General features: G+C 42.9%; 1 protein-coding gene across 1 annotated transcript; it reads right to left on the reverse strand.

The window, feature by feature from the left end:
* Positions 1 to 2,688: 2,688 nt before the first annotated feature.
* Positions 2,689 to 11,229, reverse strand: SLC30A1 (solute carrier family 30 member 1). The gene is made up of 2 exons (XM_076334512.1): positions 10,594 to 11,229; positions 2,689 to 7,120 (listed from the first exon to the last, which is right to left on the reverse strand). The coding sequence occupies exons 1-2, from the start codon at positions 11,222 to 11,224 to the stop codon at positions 6,210 to 6,212; spliced, it is 1,542 nt and encodes a 513-aa protein (XP_076190627.1). The 5' UTR covers positions 11,225 to 11,229; the 3' UTR covers positions 2,689 to 6,209.
* Between the last annotated feature and the right edge of the window lie 266 nt (positions 11,230 to 11,495).

The raw sequence follows: 11,495 nt of genomic DNA on the forward strand, positions 1-11,495 counted from the left end.
AAAGTTTCAGTGGCAAGGGTTTCATGCCAGGTTTGGGATGCTAGCACGGATCAGACTGAGGAGAAGGTTCCTGCTGAAAGTGCTCGTCCGCCTGGAGTCAGACACAGCTTCGCTCCCATTCTGCCCTTCCCCTGTGGCATCAGCTCCTCCGATGCAAAAGCAGCATGAAGGAGTTGTTCTGGGAGCTGGATCTGGTCCTTGAGGTGGTCAGGCAACCATCTGGGGTAGGAGGTCTAGGAATGGCACGGGTAAAGGTATGTGTAAAAGCAAAAGTAAGCTATACACCTGAAGCTTCCCTTCCCATCCTATTAATTAAAAATTCCCACACTAGCATGTCTCTCACAGGATGTTCCTATTAAGTTTAAATCACGTCTTTTCATGATGAGGTAGAAGTAGCTTTGGAAAATGGCAAAACCCAAGCTCATGTGCAATGCTTATAGTACAACCAAACATACCCTCCTGTGTATATAACTAATAATATGGAATCACTTTTCCCTCTTGAAGCAGAAGAAAGCAGCTGCTGAAGCCGCACCAGTGAAGGGCTCCAAAATGAACGCATCATTGCAAGCTCATGAACAGCTCAAGGCAGGTATTAATAACGATCCTGCCCTCCTCAGTATTATTGCTGGCAGCTCTATCTTTTTCTGCAGTCAGTACTTTTTCCCAACAGACTTTACAAACTGCAGTGTTTCTGAATTGAAACAAGTGAAGCTGAAAAACACCAAAGCATCTTCTGCTCTAAAGTAGCTATCTTCCAAAGACATTAAATAAAACAGTTCTATTAGACAGTATCAGACTTCTTATTGACCCGTATGTTAGATATTTAACCATGGCCAATTAACAGGACAGGAAGATTTTTTTATTCTTTTCAAAGGCTGTTTTTCTTAGGCAAAAAAATGCGGGGGAAAAAAAGCATTTCGCATAATTAACTCTTCACATGATACTAGAACTGAGCAACTATTCTTTTAATTGCACCTGGAATCCAGACAGTTGGAGGCCATCACTTTACAACCCATGTATTAACCTCCTCTTCTACTTGTGCTCTTTGTACTTGTTTCTGAGGTTCTGGGAGATGGTGAAAGTGCATTTCTACTAGACAAATTTCTTCCTAGGAGCTGACCTGAGAAAGAAATCCCAACTAAAAGTATTTGACATTCAAGAGCTCCATTTATTTTCTTAGGACTTTAATACTTAATTAAAAAAAAATAAATTTATTTTAAAAGAAGGCAAAAAGAAATATCATTAATGAACACTAGCTATGCCAATTATATTTTAACATTGCTCAGAAACAGGATCCAGGACACGAAAGAAAAAGAAGCCAAATTAATCCCATGTGCTTTTTGGAGACATATCGGTGAAAGATATTTTTCAGTATTGTGGTTTTGCTCTTCAACTACTTAGATAACACAGTGAATGCAAAAAATACAAATGTGAGCCTGCTAAAACATGGTACTGTAGCTCACAGGCAGCTAACCACACAAAGCAAAGGTCATAAGGAACAATCAGACCTCCAGTTACCAGCAAAGCTACGTTTGATTTGGAAAATTGTCAAAATTAGCTTTAGCTCAGGCAAATGGAGCATCCACCTTGTTCTGTCCAGCAGAGAAAGAAAAAAACAAAGTTACTACAGAGCTGAACAATTTAAACGCATACCTAAAAAGGGCGTAACTGATGCTATGCTATGAAACTAAAATAGTCAGACCATATTCATACGTTTTTAAATATAGTTAGCAGTATTTCCCATTCCCTCCACGTGGAACTCAGAACATCTAGCTACAAAATTCACCCCCTCCATCTCCCCCCCAGTCTCTCCATAGCTGAAGAGATTAGAAAGTGCAGTCAAAGCAGGGGGCAGGGGAAGGAGAATGGCAAGAATCTTTATCCCTCCTCCCCAAACTCCACTAGGCAGTGTTTAATAAATTCGGATGGCCCAATTTCAGAAGCAAACAGCAATGTCAGTTTAGCTAAACTTGTTAACAAGTCTTAGGACACTCAGCGGGCTGCTTTTCTCTCTTTTTGGAGAATGAGGAAAAGGAATAAATCCTGAATTGTAACAAACTGGTAGTATTTCTGCAGCAAATTTAGAAACGCCACAGTACTCCTGATTTTAATACATCCATAAAATCTAGGTACTTTCAGTCCTTCTTCAAAAGCCAGGCTGTACTGGCAGAAGCTTTGGACTCACTCCCGCAAGTAATTTCTTTCATGCAAGTAACTACTCGTCAGCCCGATGAAACTATGCATGAATACAGAAATTTACAGAACTAAGCCCTTGCCATGACTTTTGGGGAGTCACAAGTTGGGGCTAGTTTTGTCTTTTACATAACTATGCGTATGTCCATACCGAATACCGTGATGCAGCAATAACAGATATTACCAAAAGCCTAGAGTGGATGTTGAAAGTAATTGAGCTAAAATTATAAGGGGTCCCACAGAAGCAATTTACCCTGCTAAAAAGTAAAGCTTCACGGTACTGTGGCTAGCCCACTGAGTGTCTGAATTAGTTCTGCATTGCACCCTTAGGTGCAGAGATAGTCTAAGAAATGATTCTAAAATAGCATGTTTCCGGATGAGACATGTACTAAGTGTAAAATATTTCACCCAATGATGTTTCGTACATCTCTGACACATTTAATCAGAAGCATAAACAATCTAGACACTGAAATACAAACTTATTTTTCCTTAAAATCAGTGTTCCATATTTTTTTATTTTAAAAATTCAGGAATGTGATACACAATACAATTAGCTCCCCATCACTGCAGTGTTCACTTACATGAGATTCACTAGTTTCATGCTTTGTGGAAAAAAAAAAAGAGACTGCGCAGTGTTTTTGAATGCTCCCAGTATGGAACTGTGATCTTCAGAACAAATCAAGTCTGTGTAACCACAGACAGATCAGGTTAAAAAAAACAAAATCAAGCTATATCGCAAGCTAGCAGGCTACAGTCGGGTCTCATACAGCCAGAAACAAACACAAAAATTGTGTTCCTGCTGCTGTACAGCCACCACCTTCACCTGCCTATATGCTTTCAGGGAATTTACCATCGAGGGCTAAAGAGGCTAAAGGGCCCCGTTAACACCAGCTGGTGCTGCACACGCAACACAGCGCATGACAGAGAGGCCACACAACTCCCCCTTCTGCCCCCATCATCATCATCGTCGTCGTCATCGTCACATCTGCATCCTGTCCTGATAATAAAAATAACGTGGGGGAGAGCTTTTTGTCTTTTAAGCTAGCCATTGCCTGCAATGGACACAGAAATAGAAAAATATGACTTCTGGCACAAAAAAAAGATTAAATAGTTACAATGGAATTAGTTACTACAACTCCATCTATTCAGATGCATTTACTGAGACTGTTAAGCCATGGTGGCCACTGTCAGGACTTAATAGTTGCTCTCTTTTTACAAGAGCAACAGGAGAGAAGTAAGTCAGGCTTCTCAGTGCTACTATGGTTTGTCTTGGGTTTTGTTTTGGTTTTTTTTAAATAAACTAAAGAGCAGTAGTTCTATGGCGCGTTAGTGATATACAGCAGGACCTCAATAATTCATACTAATGACAGAGACCAATTTTAAACTAGCGAGCAAAATAATTAGTGAAAGTTTACCATAAAAAGCAAGGATACACATTTCCAAGAAAAACAGTACTTTGTTCATTTCAAAATTTACTTGGTTAATACTTTGTAGTATACTAGCAGTGGTAGCATATTTCGCAAATGTAGTCTCATACAAGATCTCATTTAACAGTCAACTCTAGATCATATACAGGTAACAGAAGAAAGAGTTAAGATAATTCAGACAAAACAAAACCATATATAAATACTATATTAACATATTTAAGTTAGTTTACGAGACTATACAACAAGCATAAACACAGAAAAAGGTGAGCGATGCCGATGGCTGTGAAGTACCAACATCCCCAAGCGAGCGCAAAGCTGAACTGACCCATCCACACACCGCAGCTTCCTGTGGATGCATCTGAGCAGCCAAGAGGCAAAATGACTGCACGGTGCTGCGCTGCACCCAAGCTAACAAACCCTGTGAGAGCAGGCTCGTGCGAAACCGGACCGAGCTCCTTTACTTTTCCAATGCTTTGGCACAGAGCATTTGGCCAACGCACTGGCATACGATACAGAGCTAGTCTGGCCCTGTAGACTGCACAGTTAATATACAACACTGGTAATCCACCCATGGATAATCGAGAGTTGACTGCAATGCTCTGCTGAGAAGTTGGGTAAGACCACTGACGCGACCTGGGCCAATCCAGGCCCGACGAGCAGCAGACTATTTTGAACTACTTAGGAGCAATTATCATACGAGACACATATTAGAAATGCAAACTAGCGAGGTGTTCTGTATCCGGAGGCAAAGCTACATTCCCTTCACTAACAAAACATTCTTTTTTAAAAAAAAAATCTACATTTAAATACTGTTAAAAACCTGAAAACCACAGCATCAAAGAATTTTGTAAGGCCAAAACTATCCTCAGTTCCCTCTGTTGTGCCTACGTATTGCAATACATTTGTAGATGGAGTAAATACCACGTAATTTAATATCTTATACTCCTTCCAGTGCCCTCCAGTAACAGATCTCAGAGCTCTTCACACAAGAGTTAAGCCTCACAACACCCCTGTGAGGTAGGTTTTATCCCCATTTTAAGACAGGGAAACTGAGGCAGAGTGTTTATCATGTCCAGAGTCATAGAGCAAACAATGGAAGATCTGAGTTGTTTTCCAGTTTTGAGCATAGGAGCAGTCAATTAAATCACAAGACATTACTTCCCATACATAACTTGAGGGTGGATCGAAAGGGTCGGGGGTTTAGATTAGATTTCTTGTATGTTTTATCTTCAACTCTCATCTAGTCTCTGCCAAATTCACAGAGTCCATAGACGAGTTTCTCCTTTGTTAAGGTGTAAGTTGGCAGCATACTGTAACAGCTTCTTTAGAGCCAGTTGACAATTAACTGAGTTAACATTTTAAACCATAGATTCGGATACTTAATAAGTGAAATTATGTGATACATAAACATCTCAAAGTGTGAAATACAGTGAATGAAATCCTACTCCCCGCCCCGCTTCCTCAAAAGTCAGCGGAAGGCTCCTGAGGACACCGCGGGGACCAGGATTGCAGTTACTGCAAGTGCTTACAGACACACTCAACTACAAGAAAAATGCACCACTGAATTACTTGTTACGGAGGCTATTGTCTATGCTTAAAAGCATGAATTATACTGTCCGTGCCTGGCAGACTTTCCCCGACAGAGCACTTACTGACATAACTAATGCTTTTATCTTAGTAAACTGAGAATCAGTTAAAAATGAAGCTCCAGCTCTTCATTCATAGCACTGTGAGTCAGGGATTCGTTACCCTTCGAAGACTTTTATGACCAGACAACTTGGAAATAAGGACAAACACCAGAAAATCCATAAAATATGAAAGTACGTGTTACTTTATCGGTCAGTCTCACGTCTTGATCACAGAGCAGTATACAGTAGCTTGGACTTCCATTCTGATAGAAAAAAAAGCCTTTCACATCTGATATTTTCACAAGCAGTTGATTTTAATTACCTCGCTACCTTACCAGAAAAAGTGGGGACAGTTTCTAACAATCACATGATGTTCTCTTTAAAATATGCTATACGATAAGTTCATTAGAAAAGCCTTCACATTTATTATTATATAGGTTTAAGAAAAATATGTGAAACTGCGAAGTGGTTTCCAGTTTTAAGTAGCTATATCTTTAAAAACGTTCTATGAACTTTGGTTTCCTTAGGGCTTCTAAATAAACAATATATTAAAATATCTACAAATCAAATATTAAAGGAAAGAGTAGGTCCAAGAAATCTGTAACACAAATTGAGTTCCTACATGCTTATCCCTCAAATACCTTTTCACTGGAAAAAAAAAATTTAATTTGAAGCACAGCAAAAAGTGTCTCCGCTGAAATGTTGAAACTGGTTTTCTGAAGTTGTTACAGCATTGGTGCACTTTCTGTCTGTCTCAGTACAAAGTCAACACAAACACATTGTATCATGACAGTGACATTATGTTCTTTAAAACAAGCATTCTAGATTTAGCAATATGACAAGAACAAGGACTTCAGCAATTACACTACTTGGCAAAATTGCATCTCAAACGTCTGTCTCTTCCTCTTGCAATATAGCTGTTGTCAAAGTCACCAACACTCAGGTAGCACCATTGGGGGAGTTACAAAGATGATTCAAACTGCTCGTTTTGATCGGTGTTTGCCTCTAGCTTAACTGAAGGGATGCTCTCCGACTTAGTCCTCCTAGTTTTCGGAAATTCAATGACAACTTCTGAACAAGAAATACTAAGTGACGAAGATTTTTCTGTCTTCTTTGCAATACTATCTTCTCCTGTTCCGCAACACTGCTTCAAAGCACACTGAGTCCTGCAAGGAAACTCACATTTCCCTCTCCCCGATTCAGACCCAACGCTGGCAAACTCAGGCTGAATGGTAGTTGCATGAATCCCTTCGTCATGAAAGATCTCTTTGATGCGCTTTGCCACCATCATGTATGTGGAAGGGTCAGGACACTTTATGTGAGCAGTGCCAATGATCCTACTGCCTGCTAGCTGCCAAATGTGTAATTCATGGACTGCTTCAACTCCTTCAAGGGTACGTAATTTTGAGTTCAAGGAATGAACATCTATTTGTTTGGGAACAGTCTGTAGAAGTATAAGGGCTGACTCCCTAAGTAACGGGTAAGTTGTGTAAAGGAGTATACAAACCATTATCAAACAAAGGACGGGATCTAAATATAGCAACCAGCATGGACCAGCCACCGTAATGCTCTCTTGCTCAGACTTGTTTGCTCTGCCAAGTGTTTGGGATAAAGTAGCGTTTTCCATGCAATGATTATTGACACATGGATTAAAGCAGGGCCCATCTTTGGGGCATGGATTCCACAACCCATAAAAGAGCAAGGCATTCACTACCACAATTACTGAACCTAAGGCATCTCCAAAAACATGCAGAAAAACTCCGCGCATGTTAAGCTGCGCACTAGAGTCTTCTTCAACCTCCTCTACATCCAGAGGATAATGACCAGCGTTCCCATTCACTTGTAGGTCAGTCATGTCGTCTTTCATATCACCTGACAAGAAAACAGTAAAATGATTAGGCATATGCTATAATTCTACACATTACTATAACTCCATATAAAATAATAACCAACATTGAGTACAAAACTGAAAAGCCAGCAACTCTACCCATAACGCTCAGCAACATTTTCTCTGGCTGAGAAATATTCAGTTGTCCCAATAAGTCATCTAAATAGTCTAGAAGGCAATTGTTTCTACATGGAGCTTAAAGATGTAGAGTGGCAAAGTATGAAGATGACCGCATTTTAATTTATTCTACTGAAAAACTGTTTTCACGACTTCCAGCTGTTTAACCATTTGACTACTCACTGTTCATTTCTTAAACAAAATGTGGAATTACAGACCATATATAAAAAAGCTGATTAAGTAGCTAAGTAACTGACATTTGTTCCCTCTTTTGAAAAGCCAGAAGGCTAATCACATTGCTAAAAATCTCTCTTAAACCATAGGACTGCACTGCTATTTTATATTAAAATTTATGAGGCCAGAAGCTCAAAAGCTGTATGGATACTGCTTTATAGTAACAACTTCTCAGGTTTAGTAGTTCATCTCCAAAAGACTTCTGCATTCAAGGAAAAGGAAGTTTTTCTGAGATGGCGCATGGAGCCAGCAGAACTGTGAGATACAATGAGCTGAGCTTTTAGGTCTAAAACGCAGAATTTATCAGCAGTATTGACTACAGGACAGTTTAAGTTATCACTGAAGCTCTCAGAGGCTATGAACTAGTGTTATTTATATTTCAGAGTACATAAAAACCATATTTTTAGTACTTTTTATTTAAGTGACATACAGCTGTTGATGCCCAAAGCCGTATGTCATGGACCGTTCAATGCAGAAATGGCACTCCTTTGTCAAAACTGTCTGCGATATTACCACGCCATCACACCTAACTAGCTATATAGGAATAAATGCACACATCATTACAAAGAAGAATGTTTTTTGAAAGAAAAACATCTTCCAATGTTCAAAATTTTAAGTATTTTACATGATTAACCTCCTACTTTTCTTCAAAAGTTCTTCTTTGGACAGAAAACTTCCAGTGTTAAAGAAATGTAATGGCCACTGGCCCGACAAACTGAAACAAGGAGCTCTTACAGCTTCCGTGGTTATTCAGTTCAGAGCTTGTAAACATTAACATGTTAGTATGACCTGCAGCTTCTGCCACTCTGCTCTCATGACTGCAATTCTGTAATCATAAAGTGTCTACAAGTTCTTTCCTCTCTGAAGACGGGGTGGGCTCCTACGATGGCAGCTGAGTGGGTCAGTTCCAAGCCCCAGGCTCATAATCTCATGCATCACACTTCTGTCCTAAAGCTCCAGCTACATTTTCCACACAACTTCTAGGAGTTGTGGAATATGGGACCTGTAACTTCCCAGAGGAATCAATAAATTAGAGGAAAATATCTCAGGTTACAGAGTTCAGACCTCAGGGTCCACGATACCAGCAAGGAAAGAGGAACTTTTCTGACACTCCGCGGCGTACCAAGTACTCGGAGAAAAGAAGATTTGGAAAGTCAGTAGACCTGTCTATAAGGGTGGGTAACAGAAAACAGGGTTCCAGAAAGCTCTTGAGATTTTTTAATGGCAAAAGGTTAAAACGTGTCCATTTGAAATGTGCTCATTTAAATCTAACTATAAATTGATTACTTCACGTGAAGTGTATGCTCACGGATACCTGTGCAGGACTAGCCCCTAAGGCTATCGCTAGCTTTCCACTTCCACCTTAGGAAATCAGGGTCTACCCCTCTTTGTAATTTCCAGTGAAGGCATAACACCACTCTCAGTCATTTCCCTAGTCTTCACCTACACATCTTACAGCTTCTCACAAGTCTCCGAGCACCTTTACCTGTAATATTTCCATGGGTAAACTATGAATAACTCCATCCATTACATAATCATGACAGGGCATAGAAGGAAATACAAACTTATTTCAAAGTTTCACTGTGACCAAAATTACGCCCTGTTACCACCTAAATACCCACAACAAATTATTTGTTATTGCCAAAGGACATCCCTGAGAAATTCCAGACAAGTTAGCTCAAAACAGTATAGGTTTTAATCCATGCTATAAGTTAATCTTTTAGTCTAGAACTAGTCCAAAACTTGGCTAAAAGCCCAACTTTTCACCATGTTTCACCATGCAAGAACAGTTCACAAGCCAAGATATCTATCAGATCAACGGTTAAGCGAATTTTACATTGTTTGAAACTAATTATTAGGATACCTTTGTTGGAACTAAACAAACATTAAGAGCTTATTATGTGGTCAAGAAAATGGTGTACTATATTCAGAGGAACTTTCCTACCCTCTTGCAAAACGTGTCTTTTCAAAACCAACATGGAGTCAAAACAGGAGGGAGGGAGGGAGGCCCAAGATTCCCAAATGTGTATTGGAACCTCTGACCACAGAAAAACCGCAACTGTAGCAAAGTTCACTCTGTCTCCATTAAAGCTCAATTTAAGCTACAACAGTGGTCTCCTGATATCACCCTGAAAATAAAGGAGAGACATGGGTTCTGAAGAATGAAACCCCCTTCCTCCTGGTAACAGGGATACCATATGATTAAAGCAGAGAAACAGCAATTACGCACCTTTCACTCTGCTAGCACGCAGTACTTGGCTTCAACCAAGTCTTCAAAATAAACTATCCAGGCTTCTGGATCCATTAAAAAAATAACCCAAGAAATTCCCTCCCACAAAATAGACACTCTGATCACAATTGGGAAGGGAAGATTTTAAATTTATCTCTATGTGCAAGTGAGTGGGAAGGCGCATGCTTTAGAAAGCTAAAGAAAACTAATTCAAAGAAACCACGCATGTACTCTGACACCAGCGAGCTCCACATTCAGTGCCTACTGCATGACTTCCACAGTTCTGATTGGTAATTTCCAAGACTTCTTCCTATTAATATGGATGTCGCGAAGAAGTACCACATTATTGCAATGGAATATACTTCAGTATGTTACGTTCAGATTGAGATTAGCTTCTCAAGTAGCTAATAACTGACCCAACGGAAAGATCCGGCTGTCAGGACCAAGGTGTTGAGCTGCGCTCTATTGGATGTGCAGCCAGTTCAGAAGACATTAGGGCAACGTCTTGTGACAGCTTGTGTTGCTAGGCAAAAAACACTTGTCGTGCCTTCTCTACCAGCACCAACTTTTTCCGAGGCAAACTGCTCTACCCTAAGACTCTTTCACACTCTGACCTGTCTGCAAGACAAACACACAACTTAGGGCACTCCTTTTAGCACCTGAAGGAAAAGTGTGAGGTAGAGGTGCAACGGCCATGTGCCCGAGGGCACCGCTAAGAAAGTTTCTTGCCTCTTCCCCAGGAGGAAGGACGGGTGGTCCCCACGAAGCTTGTGCCAGGTGGGACCAGGATGCCCACCACCCTCCTCGGGGAAGGGACCTCTCCTGCTTTCCTGACACCTCTATGCTGGGATGGGACAGAGGCGTCGCAGGACTTACCCAGCTTCTCCTGGCTGACTCCGTTGGAGCTGCTGCAGTTCTCCACCAAGGTGCTGGTCTCCTCCCGGTGCAGTGCAGCCTCCCCATCCCCGGGTGGCTGCTCGGGCTTGGGGCCGCTGCGGGGGTGCTGCCTGCCGCTGTGCGAGTGCCCGTGGCCGTGGGAATGGCCGTGGCCCCCGACACCATGGTGGTTGAAGAGGCAGAGCCCCAGCAGGTTGATGATGAGTCCCGCCACCCCCACGCTGATGACCACCAGCGGCTGCTGGATCTCGTGGGGCTCCGTGAAGCGCTCGATGGCCTCGAGCAGGATGGTGAAGCAGAGGGCGGTGAGGAAGACGGCATTGACGAGGGCACCCATCACCTCGGCCCGCACCCACCCGAAGGTGTTCTTCTTGGTGGCGCGGGTGCGCTGGGCGAAGCGCACGGCCACCAGCGCCACGACCAGGGCCATGACATCGGAGAGCATGTGGAAGGAGTCGGAGAGCATGGCCAGGGACGACGTGACCCGGCTCACCACCACCTCCACCACGAAGAAGAGGAAGGTGAGCGCCAGCATGCACAGCAGCCGCGCCCGCCGGTTCTGCCACCACCGCGGCCCGCCCGGCCCCTTCGCCGCCATCCCCCCGCACATCGTGCCGGGGCAACGGCCGCCGGCCCGGCCCAGTCCGGCGCGGCGGAGGCGCGAGGAGAGCGGCCGGCAGTCGGCGCGGCGAGCGGCCCGCGGGCGCGGCGGAGCCCCGAGGGCGAGCGCGGCCCCTTCCCCGCCGCCGGCGGCCCGGCCACCGCCGCTCCCTCCGCAGGCGCTGGGCGAGCAAACTTTGCACCCGAGCCCCCTCACTCTTTCCACACGGAACCCGAGCCGGCACGGCCACGCCCCCCCGCCGGCGCCCCATTGGCCGCCG

Source organism: Aptenodytes patagonicus, chromosome 3, assembly GCF_965638725.1.
Source record: "Aptenodytes patagonicus chromosome 3, bAptPat1.pri.cur, whole genome shotgun sequence".
Classification (NCBI taxonomy): Eukaryota; Metazoa; Chordata; class Aves; order Sphenisciformes; family Spheniscidae; genus Aptenodytes; species Aptenodytes patagonicus.

Excerpts from the sequence above, each read along its gene's own strand:
- SLC30A1 (XM_076334512.1), bottom strand. The coding sequence starts at position 11,224 with ATGTGCGGGGGGATGGCGGCGAAGGGGCCGGGCGGGCCGCGGTGGTGG. Across the intron at positions 7,121-10,593 it reads AGTCAGCCAGGAGAAGCTGG|GTGATATGAAAGACGACATG; the intron begins GTAAGTCCTGCG and ends TTTTCTTGTCAG.